Source organism: Xiphophorus couchianus, chromosome 9 (genome assembly GCF_001444195.1).
Source record: "Xiphophorus couchianus chromosome 9, X_couchianus-1.0, whole genome shotgun sequence".
NCBI lineage: Eukaryota > Metazoa > Chordata > Actinopteri > Cyprinodontiformes > Poeciliidae > Xiphophorus > Xiphophorus couchianus.
This window is the reverse complement of record NC_040236.1, coordinates 29,416,530-29,436,606: the sequence shown is the minus strand read 5'-3', so window position 1 is coordinate 29,436,606 and position 20,077 is coordinate 29,416,530. Positions and strand designations below refer to the sequence as shown.

The 20,077-nt window shown below is 35.4% G+C and overlaps 1 protein-coding gene across 1 annotated transcript in view; it reads right to left on the bottom strand.

The window, feature by feature from the left end:
* jak1 (Janus kinase 1) overlaps positions 1-14,012 on the bottom strand; it is a 40,208-nt gene extending 26,196 nt beyond the window's left edge. The window contains exons 1-3 of the mRNA XM_028027610.1: positions 13,742-14,012; positions 3,176-3,384; positions 1,427-1,550 (exon numbers count right to left, since the gene is read on the bottom strand). Of these exons, the coding sequence (XP_027883411.1) occupies positions 1,427-1,550; positions 3,176-3,377 (326 nt within the window). The 5' untranslated portion in view covers positions 3,378-3,384; positions 13,742-14,012. The remainder of the gene's footprint in view (positions 1-1,426; positions 1,551-3,175; positions 3,385-13,741) is intronic.
* Between the last annotated feature and the right edge of the window lie 6,065 nt (positions 14,013-20,077).

Here is a 20,077-nt window from a genome sequence, read left to right as displayed (position 1 = left end):
CAGCACAGTAAAATATTTTTTCTTTCTGTATAACATGCTGCCTTCCTAGTACATCGGAATATCTGACGGGGAACTTAAAGAGTATTCCAGTTAAGTGTAAACATGACACTGCTTTGTCAGTATCATATAAGACCTCAATCTTTTCCAAATTGACTTCTCACAAAAACTCACCCCAAACATAGTGGCAGAAAGCAATTTAGTCTGATCAATCCATAACTCGGACTTTGGGTTCTACTTTTGGAATCACGTTTAAAACTTTGAGACTTTAATCTGCCAAGTCTAAGATAAAATATTACGGCCTGGGCAAGATACTGGCATCAAGGTACACCAAACCAATAAAACTTCACATTATACTGTTCCAGCAGGCCAAGTGTCAAACTAAGTGGAAGGGGCAAAGTGGGGTCGTGATCAGGACAAGGGAAAGGATTGTTGTACTTAGTGACTTTTCAAACCCATCAAGCAACTTTTTTATTTATTTATTTTCAAAAACGCAACAAGCAAAAAATCTCACAAGACTTTGGTGACAGCATGTGAAAGCACCAGTTGCTCTGCAGGACCAGTTTATTTGCAGAGCACATTTCAGTGACACGGCAGTTCAAAGTGCTTTACACCATAAACACTTAATACAACAACCAATTATGAAATATTACATTTTGTCAAAATGCCAATATCAAAATCATCAGGAAAATACACATCAAATATATTTATCAATGTTCCAGTTATTATGAATGAAATACATCTCTAAACAAGTGATTTTTTTAGCCTTGAATTAAAAAACAAACAAACTCAGTATTAGAGCTGCTTTGCAATTTTCAGGAAGTTTGTTCCAGATTAGAGGAGCATAAAAACTGAATGTTGCTTCTCCGTGTTTGTCTTGTTGCAAACCTCGCCTGCAGTCAGAGCAGAGAGGAGTCCCATTCTACTCTGTGTCCACGTTGTAAATGAATTCCACATGCTAATGCTGCGACACCAATGTTTGATAGCAACTTAAAAGGGTCTGTAAAACTACTCTACCAGCAAAGTAGTAAGCCTCCCTGACACATTGTTGCAAAGGTGAACAACAAGCAGTGAAAGTGCAAGCTTCAATTAGAATCATTTGATTATTGATCTTCCTAATGTGATCCTTTCCAGGCAGGAAAAAAAACAGCAAATCTTGTTAAGTCTTAATTAGGTTCCTATGTAAACATTCACTTGTAAACATTACCAAAAGGTTTAAATTCATATGATTTGTTTAGGAATTCATTAAACAGATTTCTTTTTTCATCCATATATTTTTAAAGCTCTTGAATTCAATAAATTAAGTAGAGAACCTCAGTGAAATGTTAGAGCTGTTGGCCAGACTGCAAGAGCTTTTAGCACTTTTTTCTGTTGGAAACATAATATCCAACACCAGCGTTGTCAGTTATGGCTGCTAAATCATTCTTACCTCATGCGATAGTGCAACTTGATACCGCTGTCCTCTTTGATGTTGAACTCGTGGCTTGGAGAGTACCAGGTGCCAGTTGAATCATTGTAAAGGGCAAACAAATTATGGCACAATGGAGAAATAGCTAAGTAAGAAGAGAGAAGTAAAAGATCAACACTAACTGCTTAAATTATTAACTAAGAAAGAAAGAGCACCTACATGGCACAGATCAATAAGCCTATAAAGCAAGATAAACTAATTAATCAATACACAAATTCACAAAGTCTTACAAATCATTCTTATTTGTATCAAGTGTTCTCTCACTTAGATATATATATTTTTAAGATTTTTCTTAAGCATATTTTTAAGCACAAAGAAACCCAATTCAGTTATATTTTCTTTTTTTATATTTTCAATCTTGATTTTCTATGACATGTTCGGAATCCGGTTTTATTTAGTAATTGAATGACTGTACTTATATTTCAAAAGGCAATAAATTTAAATGAAGTGAACAATAAAAAAATACAAGTAAAAGGTAAGCAGACTTTACCAAATAGCACAACCATTTATCAGCTGTTGGAAGATGTTCAGAATATCCGACTGTAAATTAGGCATTGGCCAGTATGAGAATTTCATAGTATGATAACATTCAGTAAAATTAACCCACTAAATTTTATATTAGTTTTTAGGTGCATAATTAAAAGAATGTTAACTCTTGACATTTTGTTCCTAAAAAGGTAACACAGTGGAACAGAACTATGTTATCTGGTTATTTAGTCAGGCTATCTGCTCAGGTTACAAGCCTCCTGTCAACTCTAGTAACTTCAATGTTTGATTACCGGATTTTTCTAAAGGACTATAAGCCGCTACTTTTTTCCCACGCTTTGAACCATGCGGCTTACAGCCCAGTGCCGCTTTTCTGTGGATTTTTCTTCAACCCCAGGGGACTCTTTAGCAGGAAGTGAATCATTGGAAGTCAAAATTGGAAATCAAAGAAGAAAGTGGTGATTTTCATTTAGAACAAGCACATGCTAGCAGCAGGCACGACGGGGAAATGTTTTCAAACTCATACCCCCTCATCAAGGAAGCAACATGAAGAAGTTCATATGATGCAGCTTTTAAGTTGAAGGCTATCGATCTGGCAGTATAGCAGATTTATTAAGAATTATAAATAAATATTTTTCCGGGAACGGTTTGCCGTTCTCGGAAAACCGAGAGCGGCGGAGATACCAGCGGCTTATAGCCTGGTGTGGCTTACATATGTACGTTTCCAGGTTTTTTTTAAAAACGTTGTCAGTGCAGCTTATAGTGAGGTTCACTCTATAATCTGGAAAATATGGTACTCAGGATAAAGATTGTTGAAAAGATTTGGGTTTGAAACCTCAACTTAAACTCAACTTAAGCCACTTTTAATCATTCTTCCAGAAATTCTAAAGAAAATGTTTGTTTTTTTCTTTTTCGTCATACCCAAGTAGATAGAAGAACTTGTTTTGATTGGCTATTACACCTACTAAAAAAAATACAACTTTACTGTATTTCCACAGTGTTGCACGGTTTCTTATCAATTTGGTTCAAAATATGTCAAGTTATGCCTTAAAACTATTTAAACATTATAAATTTTTGCATTAGAATTCGAATTTCAGTCTGAGCTCATATTAAAGCCAAAAACCTATGAAATGTAACATTTCATAAAAGCCTGGTTATGTAAACCTGATGTCGCATCAGTTCTAAAAAGGTAGAACTCAGCCAAACAATGGGGAAGTTACTTACTGCACTTCTTGGCAGCAGTGACGCACAGCTCCTCAGCTGTGTAAGTTCCTTTGATGTACTCCAGGTGGCGTATTTCTGGGATGTAAAAGTGGATTTCCAGGCCCAAAGTCGAAGCAGGAAGGGAGGAAAATTGGGTCTTCTTATTTTTCCTCATCTTCATACAGAGTTGCCTGCTCAACTCCATCACGAATGAAGCTGTCATTCAGATTCTGAGGACGTGGAGTGAAAAACAAATGATATAAGTCAGACGCAACATTCAAGGCTAATGTAATGGCTATTCTGCAGCAAGATTCCTGGCTTTAAACTCCATCCATCCATCCATCCATTTTCTGTTCACCCTCTGTCCCTAATGGGGTCGGGAGGGTCGCTGGTGCCTATCTCCAGCTACGTTCCAGGCGGGAGGCAGGGTACGCCCTGGACAGGTCGCCAGTCTGTCGCAGGGCAACACAGAGACATACAGGACAAACAACCATTCACACACACACACACCCCTAGGGAGAATTTAGATATACCAATTAACCTAACAGTCATGTTTTTGGACTGTGGGAGGAAGCCGGAGTACCCGGAGAGAACCCACGCATGCACAGGGAGAACATGCAAACTCCATGCAGAAAGACCCCGGCCGGGAATCGAACCCAGGACCTTCTTGCTGCAAGGCAACAGTGCTACCAACTGCGCCACTGTGCAGCCCGCTTTAAACTCCGAATTTCTATTTTATGATTGATTGGATATAACAAAAAATAGATCCAAATATTAAAGTCATTATAAACTGATTTACAGTCTTCTCCTGGCTTCTGTTTTCAGTTTTATATCAAGCCTGTCCTGGAGGTTCCTTTCGCTTTATAAGGATGACAACAAAATAAAAATATGTAGTCTGTTGTTTCTTCAATGGAGATCATAATTTTGAATCAAAAATAAAACCAAGAGTTTCACAAGACTGCATCCAGTTATGCTAAAGTACAATCCTTATCCTTCAAAGCACATCAAAGAATGTGCTTTTTACAAAATAGACACTGAAAATGGGAGGCTGGTCTTGGTTTTGATTAATTTATTAAATCAGGGTGCCAACAAAAATAAATAAACATGTAACAGATTACTATATTTTTACATTTCATTATTGATTTCATCAGTACAATAGGATCTAAAGCCACCCTTTCAATCCAAGAACTCAACTTTGCGGTAAGCTTAGTATGAAGTAAAAGTACTTGGTGTGCAATTTGTACAGCGAGATGACCATCCTTCTATTGAGAAAAACTAAAAAGTCAACCAAACTGCACAAAAAAATGTGCAGCGAGACAGTTGGGATAGGACCAAAACTGCATAGCACACATCAGCAGGGACATTTGCCAGATAGTCCAAAACAAGAAACTAAAAAATTCCAGGTTCTTGTTAACCAGTGTTGTATAGTAACGAAGTAAAAATACTTCACTACTTTACTTAAGTATATTTTGGAGTACTTCATACTTTCCTCGAGTATGAAAATTTTTGATGACTTTCACTTTTACTTCACTATATTTCCGAACTTAATTGCGTACTTTTACTCCGATACATTTTCAATGTGTGGTTTAGTTACTCGTTACAAAAAAGCGCGAGAGAGAAACGCAAAGTGTTTTGACCCCACCTACTGATTAGCAAGTAGCAAGTAGGTTACCGAACAAAGTCGGTAGCCTCCTTGCCTGGGCTTGTTCATCACCTCCAATAGGATACACCTGTTTCGCTTCTCCCATTAAACACAAAGCAAGTCTCGCAATCAGCCGCAGCCACATGGAGGAGGAGACGGAGACCACAACGACTGCAACTACGTCGGACACGGCTCCAGCTGAACCACCAGCTGGTGATGAGAGCCCATGGCCTTATTTAAACACAATATACTCTTTCGTGGGTGTTAAAGATTCGTCGTACCGCATGCAGTGTATGTTATTCCTGCCCGAAGATGTGGAAATTCTATCTTACAAAAACTCCCCGTCCAACTTGAAGAAACACATCGAGGTAACGTCTTATGAAATGGTTATAATCCTCCTGTTTCAGTAACTATAGCTTGGTCACTAGACACTACTGTATTGTGAAACGTTGACCATAAATGAACTTTGTTTGGCATTGTTTCAGTTCCACACGTGGTGTATTTAGCTTAGGCCTAATGTTGACTGTAGCAGGCTACCTAGACTCCTCTGTTCAAGGGGGGACAGAAGCCATAGCGATAGCAATTTAGACTAAATTTAACGAATATAGGAAAGGCATGCAAGTTCAAAACCAGGTTTACAGATGCAAATAAGCTGCATTTCCCTCTCAATTCTTTTTTTCTTTTGCATAATGACCAGTTGTGTGCACCACCTACTGACTGTAGCATTGGCTGATTCACTGATTTGTGAAGTAGAGTAATCGTAACAGCTCTTTTTCTTCATGTTGGCCGCATTTTCTGTACTATTTATTTTTCTCATTTTCAGCACTGACCTTACTTGAAGGGAAAACTTAAGGCTTACAAAAACTTTGTATTTTCTGTCCTGGAGGGTTTACTAAGAAGCTGGTTCAGTTGTAAAGCAGGTTAAGTTAACCTTGTGCTATAGGTAAAGCACCTAATTTTCTTAACTAAATAATGCCTGCAGGTATATCTATTAGCAGGTTTAATTTTGCCTGCACTTGGTTGGGTACATTATTTTAAGTGTACTTGACAAGTTTACCAAAATATAAAAAATGTCATTCAAACTGCATTTGCTTTGTTTTACTTTTTACTTGTACTTTTCATTACATTACTTGAGTACATCCATTTTTACAGTAATTTCCATACTTAAGTACAAGAAGTTTCAGATACTTTAAGACTTTAACTCAAGTAACATTTCAGTCAGTGACTTGGACTTTTACCAAAGTCATATTTTGGAGAGGTACTTATACTTTTACTTGACTCTGAGATTTCAGTACTTTATACAACACTGTTGTTAACATACTTGTTAGATTTAGTACATTTTATACTTCTAAAATCTGATTCCCCTGCCACCACCGCTCCCCTAATTCTACACCCAGTGTCTGTAAATTTCCCATGCAGCACATTACTAAATAAATAACAAGTCAAATTTAGTTATTTAAATATATTAAGTTTGGTTAAAACATTTATCAGGGCTTGTATGATGACACAGCATATAAGAACCCCCCCCCACTAAACTCTGAAATACAATAGAAGAATAGAAGAATCAATAGCACCTTACTCAGTAACAACGTAACTGGAAAAAGGAAGCTTTGGTTCACACGTTTTATCAACTTGTTCTTGCTTGTTCTTCCCAACTAAACTAAGTAAACGTCTTAAAAGTGTAAGAAGCTACAAAAAAAAGGGAGCATTCTTTGTTCTTTTTCATCACAAACTTCAGACAGTAACTGGCCAACTCTCATAAGCTGCATGAGAACTGGCCCATCAACCACTACAGATGAATTTCTTCAGAAGAGAATATCTGAATCATCTTCCTCCCAAACAGCAGGTTACTCAACCTGTTACAATATATCACTTCTCCCTTTACCATGTAAATGAACACCAAATACAATGGCTTCAAAAGAGCAAGTGTTGCCAAGTTACTTCACGGTTATGAGCTTTGGTATACAGAGCATTACAATTACTGATTTCATTTTTCCTACTAAAATAACAGGAAACAAAGTTCAGTCTCTACTAAGCTACAGACAGAAAATGACACCTGGAAGTTTTTATATGTTGGAAAGAGGTCAGTCAAAACACAGCAACAATTCATTCTATATTCTTGTTGGAAATGTTGACAGTATTTTTGAAATCAACTTACAGGAACTACTAGTACTACCAGGTAACATGTGCAAAGTGGTCTGGAATTGCCTCTTCTCCTTATTAGGCACAGACCTGTTGCCAGGATGTACCAAGATTTTAAAAAGTTACAGTCCCAAAATTGCTAAACCATAATCTCATAATGTATCTAAAGTTCATGGCAGAGAAAACGGTAGGCAGTAAATTCTCTGGCAGGATGGAGCACAATGTAAAGTCAATCGTGTTCCTGCATACTCAAGACCAGCTACAATCAACCACACTTTTCATTTGTTGGGTAATATTTACATTTACTCAGAAGATCAACCATCATTGCGTGAAAACTAATGGTACGCCACATTTTAAAATGTAATGGTTTTGAGTTGGTCACAATCGACGTCAACAGCTTACTCTCTTATTCACAGAGTGAATTTATATTTCTGCTTTAATATTTGAAAATTACTTCCAAATTTTACAGTTTATCAAAATGAGTATAACTACAAATAAATATTATACCAATAGCTGTAGTATTCAATATGTTACATTATTTTGATAGCAACAGGTATATTTGTTGCCACTTGTTTATGTGTTAAATAACAATTAGATACAATCACACATTTTCAGGCTCAACGATTACAGACAATTGTGGCTACTTGTTTGCAACTTCAATTAGCCAAATACAAAGTTGATTACCCACTACCTAAATACAGCACTGCTTTAAAAAAGCTTAATTAGCTTAAATTGAAGTTAAATCTAATTTACTACAAGCTTAGGACTATGAGGATAGATACTGCAAACAAAACGAAGTTTTAGTGTAGTGCTGGTTAAGTAAATACTGATACTAAACACATGACTAAGCCCTTCTAAACTTCTAGCTAATGGTAACGCTTCTCTCTGACTAGCAGTGTTGTAGATACTACACTAAATAAAACAGCTGTTCTAGCTATATTCAGAAAAGATCATAATTTGTTAATTTTTCTTTAATTCAGCTCTTAATTGTGCTTTTCTTACTGTCTGAGCCTGACAGGAAAAAAACATGAAACCACACAGTTTTTTATATTTTAATGAAATTTTATAGAAAAACATTACACAAGAAGGGAAAATAATCAACTATACTTCATGCATTCCTACTGAAGAATACCTAATACACTATGTATAATTTTCTCCAGTTGATCAGTAATGTTGTTATTGTGCAGTTACAACCTCACAAAAAAAGAAAGGAATAAAAAGTGAGATTTTTAGCAGCTGCCCTGTTTTAACCCTCCCCTGCTCAATGATATGTCTGGATGATGTATATGCAGTCGTTGGGGGCAATGACCAGATCAGAGGACAACGCTCATCTGAACTACAGCAGCTCTGCCTGCCAACAATGCAAACTGCTGCAAACGCTAAAACGCTCCATCACCTGCAGTGCTGTTTGCTGAAGCCACTTACGTGAGCTAAAATTAGCACTTGGATGTGCAGCACAACCAATATGCAAGCAGGCAGGAACCATCAGTTTTAATCAACAGAAGGGTGCTGGACTCAGCTGGTAGAGCACACGCACCATGTCCAGAGGCTATAGTTCTCAATGTGGTTGTCAAAGGTTCAAATCCTGGTTTCAGGCCATTTGATGCATGTTTTCCCCTCAATTTCCCCATCAAAATTTGTTAAGAGTGCTGTTATACTTTGTGGTGTTAAAGGCATCAAAGAGAAATCTGAATCAGCTAAAATCAGTATCAGCAGATCAAAGCCCTACAAAAATAAAAGAGACCATCCTTCAACAACCCTGCTGTGAAGCCACAGCTTGTGTGAGGCGCTATATAGATCTGTTGCTTTGCAGATTTTGCAGTGATCTGATACAAAGGCCTTGATAGTGCCAACACAGGGAAATGAAACTGACGTAAGGGTTATAAACAGCTTTTATTTTGCATACAAGTGGGAAAAGAACTAAATACAAGATTGACATCTAAGTATTGATTTTTTTGCCAATACTTCACCTTCTATTATGACAAGATTACTGACCAGGAAAGCTGTCAATTTACCATTTGTTCAAACACTTTATAAGCCATTTCCTGGCATTCACAGGGATAAGTCACCATAGTAAACCGCAAATACTTCATACCCCCTCTAAAAATGCTTATAATCACCTATTTTAACAGTTCAAACACCAAATATATCTTAATATGCAATGACATTGACAGTGGAAACCGTCTTGAGACTGTCGCAGTAGCTAGCTTCCATAGTCTTCCTAATCTCCACTCTTAGGGGAACAGCCAATCAGCAACAAGGAAAATGAATGGTGCTCCTACATACTGTATCAAGTAGCTTTGTGCCAAAAGATTCAGCTTCTTAAGCTTCATTTTCTTGTGCATATTTTAGATATTATCTAAGAAATTTTCTGAACAGCAAATAGACATGGACCCATTGAAAGTAAAGGACCTCCATCTTGACTAATGTGTGACACACATCTGTCTGCGAGTAGGCTTTTAGCAGAACATGACTAACTCAGAGTTTACGTCTCACAGTTGATTGCCGTGCACAGTTATTCATCCAGAGAAGCTGGAAGAATTAATTGTTGCAGTCAGAGATCTGGGGGATTTGTACACAAACTGTTGACCCCACAACACCAGCTCAAATGACAAAATGCAGAATCTGAAAAAGGTGAATTGATATTTTTTATCTTTTGCAAATGTTTCTACAAATGTTCCTTCAAAAAAGATACAAAATGCTGCCTGAGCTGTCTAACTGGCTTCCAAATACCAAATAGTGGAGGGTAGTTTTGTTCTTTTAATGGACGTGTACAAATGAAAAATTCTCTCTTTTGTGCAATACTAGTAGACTGTAAGGTAGATAGGTAGGGTACTGTGTAAGGTAGGGCACTGTTCAGTCAGTGGTGGATATTACCACCACTGACTGAACAGTAGAGTTGCCCAAATATATACTAATTAAACGAAAAACACATAAGGTGTAAATTAACACACCTTGTTGTTCGGTGGATAAACCTAAAAAGCTTATATAAATATGATCATAAGCCAGAAATGCCATTTCTTAAAACGTGTAATACTTTAGGATCAATAAGCTTGACACAGCAACTTCCTGTTAAATGTCCCCAATATCAACATAAACTTAGATTGAGGCTTGGAATAGAACACAGGTGAGAACAAGACCAGACCTTTTAGTGTTTCCCTGGCACTGAAAATGAAAAGTGAAGCCATTTTTTGATAAAAATTCCACACATTGAGAACTGGGCAAATAATAGTGTGGAGATTTGCAAAGTCATTTGCTCCCCATACACATCATTTTTGCTAACCTATTATGACTGTAATTAGTACAAGGAATGTATTAGGACAAACTACAAGAGAAAATAAAGCAGTGAAAAAATGTATGTTAAAATTAAAAAGCACAGGCTGATTGTTGTGATACAGGAAAGAGGAAAATGTGCTTCTTTTAGATTGTAGTAGATTCATTACTGATTACAATGTTCAACAATAATAGAACTCTTTTAGTCATTTCCCCCAGTTTTATGCAACCCAGTACATCAGTTGTTATATTATGAAACCAGAAACACAGCAAGCATCTTTCTGAACAAATAAAACCCATGTCATACATCAAGCAAGAAAAAGTGATATTTTACTAACAAAATATCAATCGCTCCCCACAGCTCCTATGCCTGGGTAAATGTTCCTTTAAAGCATTTTATCAATTCAATGTATATAAACCACAACCAATGGTCTTTTCAGTGTACTAAAAACGAGAAAGTTTCATTCAAATCAAATCACATTTTAGATACTCCAATTCATTCTATCATATTCAAATTAAATCCATTAGGTCTGCATCAGTCCAAACATACTGCAGTTTTATCTGAACAGATTTAATACCTTCTGCTAATTAGTAAAGCCATGCAACTGTCAATCATCCCTAGTGTAAAAACAGCAGTAAAAAGCATACATTAAATAAAGTTCTCACAGGTCTTGATGCCACTGTGAAAACAGCTTAAGTTGATGACAACTATGTTAATTCAAGTCCAAAAAAATGGACTTGAATTATAATGAAAAGGCTTGAAATAGAGTGATATAAAAATCCAACTAAAATATTAAAGCATGGCAACAGTTGTAAAATTACTGAGGCTGTGTGCCACGTTATTTTATGATACCCAGCAATTTATTGTTTTACAATGTTGTGCTGATAGCTTTCCTGTCTTTGTACTGTGACCATAGGTGTCTTGAAAGTACGGTGGCCGACAGGTGCAAATGCGCAGCAAAAGAGAAAACATGCAAACAAACAAAAAACACGCGCACAAATTAAATGCGGCAAGCAAAAAGCGAATAAAATGCAGCAAACAAAAAGAGAGACGCAAACAAAAAAGAAGACACCCCCGAATGAAATGCAGCAAACAAAAAGTGAGACGCAAACAAAAAAAGAAGACACCCCCGAATGAAATGCAGCAAACAAAAAGTGAGACGCAAACAAAAAAGAAAACACCCCCGAATGAAATGCAGCAAACAAAAAGTGTTGAAAACGGAAGTGCTCCAGACCACTAGGGGGAGTCAAAGAAAATAGTATTCATTTCTATGGGACCAGATGCAAGATTCAGAGAAAGAAATTTGAAAGAAAGTAAAGGTACGTATAACTATATTTCTTTTCAGAAATATAGTTATACGTACTATATAACTATATTTAGTACGTATAAATGCTATACGTACTTATATTATAAAAAGATACGCCGTCTTTTATAATATTATAGAATAACAGAATAATTTATGGGTAGCGTGATAGACTTTGTGTCAGTCATACCGTTCTGGGCTCGGTCTCGATTTTCTTTGACTCCCCCTAGTGGTCTGGAGCACTTCCGTTTTCAACACTTTTTGTTTGCTGCATTTCATTCGGGGGTGTTTTCTTTTTTGTTTGCAGCATTTCATTCGGGGGTGTTTTCTTTTTTGTTTGCTGCATTTCATTCGGGGGTGTTTTCTTTTTTGTTTGCTGCATTTCATTCGGGGGTGTTTTCTTTTTTGTTTGCTGCATTTCATTCGGGGGTGTCTTCTTTATTTGTTTGCGTCTCTCTTTTTGTTTGCTGCATTTCATTCGGGGGTGTTTTCTTTTTTGTTTGCTGCATTTTGTTCGCTTTTTGCTTGCCGCATTTAATTTGTGCGCGTGTTTTTTTTTTTTGTTTGCATGTTTTCTCTTTTGCTGCGCATTTGCACCTGTCGGCCACCGTATGAAAGGCCTGCATAAATAAAACATAAACATGCAAGCAATTTATTTCTGTAATTTCCATATAATTTATATACATTTTATATTTGTGTGTAAAAATCAAATCAGAATAAAGTATTTGTTAAGGTTCATTTTAAGTCTACTTGGTGAATATCAGTGAAAAAATTTTATTGAATTAAATTTCATTTTTTAAACATACTATCTGTATGTTTAAGGGTACAACTTATGTTGTAAGCTTGCATGTTAGAAACATCAAATAATTTTTTTTTATTTGATTTAAAAACATTAACAATAATAATCACTGTCTTGAAACATTAACAAAACAAACTATTTTGTTTGAAAATTGTGTTTAAACACTTTAAATCTTAAAACAACAATGTTCATTTTGAGTTTTCATCAGATTACATGAAAATGTGGAACCAAGTGTCCCACTTGATGAAAGCTGCTAAACCACTGAAATGAAAAAAAAACAGTGGAGAAAATATTTTGCTCAAGCTGTAATATCTTAAATGGCAGGTTTTTTTTAACACATTATGAAAAAAAAGTTCTGTCTGTGTTAATTTTCATTGTTTAATTTCACAACAACTAAAAAAAAGATGACATATTGTTTGCCCAACTAAATTAAAACCAAAACAATTTTAAAAACTATAAAATAAAGGAGACCCATATTTTTACTGACTATTTAGGAATTATATTAAAGTCTAAACAATATCTAAATTGCAAAAACTATATATTCTACACAATGCTGCTTCTTCCCTAGTAATAAGGTTGTCAAACTCCAACTTACAAAACCGCCCAGGCTTCACTGACATTTTTGGTCTGGGTTTTTTTTTTTTTTTCCACTTTCAGTCAATGTTATATGTCTCAGTTGTAAATGTTTATCAAAATGGAACCAATGTTAAAACTGAAGACAGAAACCGAAAAGATATAATAAACTATTTAAAAGGGATCAAAATGATATTTAATAAGAATTAAATAAAAACAAAATTTTTTTACAGATTAATTTAAATGTCATATCATTGCCTCTTTATTTATAGGATTAGTATAGAGGTAAAGTAAAACCAACACAGCATTTATAACTATATATAGGGAAAGTATTACATTCCAGTCACAAAACATCATTTCCATAAGCTGAATTTCTGTGTAGTCATCTCAAAATAAAAAAATAAAGTAAAAACATATTTGTATTTTAGACAGGAATGTAATGTAACAATGCACACCAGGGCGAAGTGAATTTTCAACATTTGTTTTCACTTTCAAATTTTATAATTTTACACAACAAAAACCGAACTGTAATAAACCCCGAAATCAATTCTTCACACCTTCTCTGAAATATGGATTGTCATTGAGTTTATCAACATTTGCTGTCTACTAACTACAGATATTCAGGAAAGAAGGTTAACCGTGCATGAAGACGTTATCTGCTTTCAGAGCAGACAGAAAATGGACGGAGTGATCGAAAGTAGATTTGTTAGCTAACCTTAGCTTGTTAGCGTGTTAGATAGCAAGGTTGTAACAAAGCAATAAAGGGGTTAAGAGAGATAACGCGTGGGTGTTTTCAACTGACAAAAAGACATCGGCTATTTCCATTGGAAACAAATAAACTGACATTTACTCACCTAAAAAGCTTCGCCAGTGTGGCAAGTTACTTCCTTTCGTTTAGTAGTACATTAGTTAAGACGATTCGACGGAGTTTCTGCTTTTCTCAGCGGCTTTCGTGTGTCCGTTTTCATCGGTTTGATTCGAAACCCTGCTTCCAATATATTTCCGTATCCAGACAGATGAATATCGAAGGTTGTTTTAATATTGGGTAGTCAATTGAAGACTCACAAACGTTCTTCGCCGACTGCTATCCCTTCCTGACAACTAACAACCCTTTCCCGAAAGTTACGCAGTAGCTGGCCGTAAAACTGCGCTGCTGATTGGCTAATACACTCGAGAAACACGGTGACGACATTAACCCTTCATACAGAGAAACTCGTTGAAAACCTTGATTTTTAAAGCTTTTTGCACTTTTTAACGACAACCAGTGGTCAGTCAGCTGTTTACAAAAACATAAATTAATAATGGTAAATAATAATAAAAAAACAAACATTGAGTATATGCAGTAAAGTAGCTTTACAGATGAACATTCTGGCTTTACTAAACATATCATATACTAATTGCAAATACTGTAGATTTTACATTCTGACCTTTATAGATTAAAACAAGGGGGAGTTAATATGATTTTTTTTAAATAGTCAGGCTGTTTCCTTGGGCAGCCAACCTGCAGTTGGCTCTTTAACCAGACATGATTTTTAAACCTCCCCAGTTTTAAGACAGTTTTAACCATGGGCAGAGCGCTTTGAGATAAGAAATCTTTCCAAAGGACTGAATTAGTTCCTATTCTAAGCAGTGAAAACTGCATCATACTTTTTTACATCCAGTTGTCTTGCAGTGTGCAGCAACATGTAGATTAGGGTAAGTCTTGTGATACTTTGATTAATAAAACCGATGTATACGCTGTTTTTTGCATTTTCATTATTTTCTTGCAAATAGTCTTCTGTGCAAAAATATACATATATTGAACATTTATTAATTATCCTTCTCAGTTCATTTCTGAGCTTGTAATTTTTAATAAAGTACAATATTTTTTTCTTACATTGTAAAGTTGCTTTTACTGTAAAGTTTCTTATTCCTATTTTTCAGTCTTAGTTTGAATATGCATGCTTCCATTTACCTTTAACTTGCTGCTGGTCCACTGGAATTTATGTACTGTGTGACAAATGAAGGATATTTCTATTCTATTCTATTCTATTCTATTCTATTCTAACCATGGCACTTTGGCTTCAGTAAGAGAAAACTTCGGATGCCTTGATACCCCGCACACCATTAATTCCAACTTTATTTGATAACTTGATTCAAATCTATTTGATTTTTTCTGGCCATGCCATTTAACTTTGCCTGGTGACAAAAATGCATCAGCATCATTTCGAAAGATTACTTCACCTACATCTGATGGAATTACTTCCAGAAAGTAAAACTTTTTGGAAACATTTTAATGTTTGAACATTAAAATGTTCAAACATGTTAATCGCCACTTGTGCACTTACTATAATAACCTTCATTTGCTTTGCTCCTTCACTTGACATTCAGCCTCATATAATCAAACTCTTTGGGAACCTGCTGGCTTTCCTCAGGTGGCCATAAGTGCCGGAAGAACAGAGGGGCAACTAAATATACTCGAATAATGTCAAAAAGTTCAGTTTGAACTGTGAGCTCGAGAACAAAACTTTTACTTTAGACTTTAGTATGTATTAATAAAGTTCCCCAGTCTGATCTTTGTGCAAATCAATAATAGTAATTTTCCAGGTGATGTAAAGAATTACCATATCTTATAACTAACAAGTTGAATAAATTAAAAAAAATCACTACAATGGACTTTTACACAGAAAAAAAAAAAAAGTACCGAGGGGTTGTTAATCATCTTTGCCATTCCATGGGTGAGAAATTATTAAGGAAGCTCATCCAGGGCTTTTGCCTTAGGAATTTAAAACATATCTTTGATTATGTTAGATGTCACAAGGTAACGTCCTATTCATTGATTGCATTTGTAAAACTTTAAATATAAATACCACAAATTCCTGTAAATTTGGCAAGTCAGAAACTACATCCAAAATCTGGTTAAACACACTTGTTTTCCTCTTTATTTTTGCTTGAATGGTAGTAAAAAAATCTTCAGCAATATCTGTCAGAGACAGTGCTGATTCATTATGTCTGTATTCCATTTTCAGGAAGGAAGGTAACAGGAAATATAGAACATTGCCATTAATGAGTCACAGAGGTATAAAAATGAAGATTGGTTCCCTTTCAAAAAAGTCAAATTTATGTGTGATATCACAAAAAGTGAAAATAAAGAATTAGAACAAATAAAAAACAAGAAAATTATAAGTACTTTACTGTGATGAGTTTGACATATCTATTCCTACAAGTTTTTTCAATTCTTTTTCTAGCAAAAAATAAGTTGTCAGATTAATTAATGATACAAGATGAGTTTGTATCTGCTAGTTGTCTTAATCTTGTGACAGACCTATTTCCTTGTACATGTGTATGGCTTCTCGTAGTCAGCTGGATAAGCTGCAGCCCAACAACTTCCTTGTTAATGTCATAAAAATGAAACAAAAGCGTCAGCTGTGTCCTGTTTCCTGGTTAGATGGATTTCCATCTAACCATCTAACCAAAGTAGCACAAACATCATTCTGTAGCTTAAGAGCATGTTTCGTAATATCTAAGGGTGGGAATAAAAAGGCTGTTGACCTGTTGAACTACACACTGTCATACATCTTAATTTTAGATTGTGTTAATATCTAGTAATAAAATCAGAATGATCTTTGTGGAGAATTAAACATCTCATTCTGTTCCAGAAATTCTTTATGATATTGTCAAAGTAATCATATCTGTATTTATGATTTCTTTTTTTTTTTTTACAATTTCTGGCATCATAATCATAAAACTTGATATTTTGTAGGGATTTTACATAAAAGACTAAGTAGAGCACAACTGTGAAGTAGATGATGCAGAAAAATGACGTGGTCCTTCACTGTACTTATTAGTCGTAGAATTATATTTACAAAAACCTTTTAAAACTATCTATCATTTTCTTTCCTTTGTTTTGCAATTATGCACTACCTTAAGTGGGTCATTGAAATTTCAATACAATACATTTGCTTGTAATATTTGGGGTGAAAAGTTGACAATATGGGGGAAAATAAGAATTTGGCCAGAATAAATGAGGTTGAATTTGGACAATTTGTTATATGTTTGCATTGTCTTTCCCCTCCCCCTTTTAGTCAAAGTGGAACAGTTTACCAGATGACATCACTGCAGTAGATAACTTTGTGTGAGTCATCTGGTGTCCCCTTCCAGCAACGTGTAGGGAATGCACAAGTGGTAAATGAACAATCTACTTGTCTTCCTGCATCGATAGAACAAGGTCCTGAAAGTTCCTCATAAGATAACAGAAGACCAGTTTGTGTCAGAGAGGGACTGCCCACATCCTACAACACAGCAGTAACTCGTTGCTTTGTACAAAAGGAAGTGTAAAGAAGAAAATTCCCCTCAAACTGATCCTGGACACTAATGACAAAGTAACTTTTAGAAACTAATAGTACTGTAGTGTATAATTATTCAGTGCATGTGTGGTGGCTTTCTTTTTGGAGATAATAACTTACTTAAGTGTGAAATTCACTTGACTTTTAGATTTAGCTGTCAAAAAATGTCCTCCACCGCAAAGTGTCATGTTACCACATGACTATGAGAAAGAAAAACATTCGGCTAGAAGCATGATTAGCTGATTGGGGTTAGTGTGAGAAAAAAAAAAAAACATATATCATGACTCCTGAGGGGATTTCCACAACTTATCAACACTGTGTACCCTTTCAGTAAAAAAACACAACTAATGACAGGTGCAGAGTAACCTTCAGATCAAAAACATGACTCAGATGAGTTTTAAAAAATATTTTCCAGCCCTAAAATTTATAGAAAAATATCCTATGGTTTGATAATTCTGACATACTGACGTGTACAAACGTATTGGCCATGCCACAAACATAGGCACATTGATTGTAAATAGTGATTTATACAGAAAAAAAATATTAAATTATTTTGTTTTGAAATTTTGCAGAAGTGTGTAAAATTATTGTTGAATGGTGATAGAGAAAATCATTTTTATTTGTTTTTATAATAAAACTAGGTTTTTCACATTTTTGATCAGATAAATATTGATCTATTAATCAACACTGCAAACATTTGCTTTCAAAGATTTTATAGATGTTAAAGACAAATCAGTGCAACATAATTAAACACGAAGAAATGCGATGAATCTGTGGCTCCCCCTGTTGACAGCAATGCAGAACACATGTTCAGAGCCTGGTTAGGGCAGAGCCCTATGACCACCATTGTTTTGTTTTATTCCTGCAAACTTATATAAAAAATTCCCTTCTCACCCACCGCGGGTGGTTCTTATCCTCTGAGCTCGGGTCCTCTACCAGAGGCCTGGGAGCTTGAGGGTTCTGCGCAGTATCTTGGCTGTGCCAAGGACTGCACATTTCTGGACTGAGATGTCTGATGTTGTTCCTGGGATCTGTTGTAGCCATTGGTCCAGTTTGGGGGTGACTGCCCCGAGGGCCCCGATGACCACAGGCACCACTGTGGTCTTCACCTTCCAGGCCCTCTCCAGTTCCTCCCTGAGGCCCTGGTATTTCTCTAGTTGGGCGAGAGATATATATGGGCGAGATATATATATATATATATATATACTCACACACACGTGTGTGTGTGAGTGCGTGCAGGGGTGTGTGGGCGTGTGTGTGTGTGTGTGTGTGTGTGTGTATACATGTATATATATAAAATCCCTGCTAGATGAAATCGTACTTTATGTTAAAGCCTGAATGATAGTTTGCTTTTTGGACATTTAATAAATTATCTATGGATGTGATGCTAATGATATTTGTATGTTTATTTCTAGGAGACATCAGTGTTGCTCCAAAGTTGATAAATCTTGAGAAGATAATTATTGCTCAAATGTACGGTGATCACTTTGAAATGAAGAGTATGAAGACAATGACAAAGCCACATCTCCATCCTAGCCCTTAACCTCAAGCACATGAGTTGTAACAACAGCAACTTTAACATATGTTTATAGTTTGCAAGTATGTGCAATACTTTGCTTCAACTGTGGTCGTTTTATGATACTTTACAAATAAAGTTGGTGGTATTTGTTTTAATTCTATGGCTAACATAAAAAGTCCCACTGTTTGCACGTGGAAACTTGAATTGTTTACTTACTTTACTCTGGTACAGTTGGTTGCTCTGATTGTGTGAGAAATTTTTGAATGAATAATTCTTCATTTTTCAATGAGATTATTTATGATCTGACAGAAAACATAAAATTAAAATAAAATTGTGAATAAAGACACAAAGACTTTCATTGTCCTGTTAAAACTTTTTTTTATTGATTTCATACAGAAAGATTTACATATTTACAGCATCTCACCTGCTGATCACTGCACCAGTGTCAAGTTGGCAGCCATCCTTCAGTTATCACAGTACTGTACCTTCGATGGGGACAGCATCAGCACTGTGATAACTGAACCAGGGCAGCCTGTCAAGTCTGGAAGCATCGGTGGCCCCACTCCTTTTGTCATTGCCATGTTAGTCAGCACATTGCACAACAATAACACTGCTAGTTTGTTCCTTTTAATCTGGACCATGAACAACACAAGTAGATGGAATAAAAGCAGATACAAACAACATATTTCAGAAGATAATCAATGGCCCTTAAGCTACACCCAAGTAATAGTGTCAACATATATCCATTCACATCAGAATATTAGAGCATTTCAAAAGTTTTTATTCAAATATTAATATAGAAGTTAATATATAAAATTCATTAACATTAATATATATAAAGAAAGACTTTCACTCTCATTTATTTTATATATTTGTACAGCGCAGGACAAATATATAAAATAAATATATAATTTGAAAGTAATCAATAATTTTGAAAGAAAATTAAAAAATGTTTTCATTAGAACATGTCTTTTTAACATGTTTAAAAATATATGTATTCATCTTTATTTTCCTTTATTATGCCACAGCGAATATGTACTACATTTTTCTCTTTATTCTTGTGTGTGTAAAATAAACTTGCCATGCCTAAAATAGTTTTTATCCTATTTTACCTTTTCTCTTGAGAATTTTCTAACGTAACCCCACGATTTTGAAACACAAACTTGAAAAATATTCCACTAATTATGAGTTCAGGTATCATCCAAGGGCGGGGCTTAGAGTGAACAACAGACATTCGATAAATAGCACTATGAAGGACTGTATATAATGATGTTCCTCATTAATGTTTTCACTTCATGTAAAACTAAAACAGGTAACGTTTCATTTTTGTTCCCCTCCCTACTTCT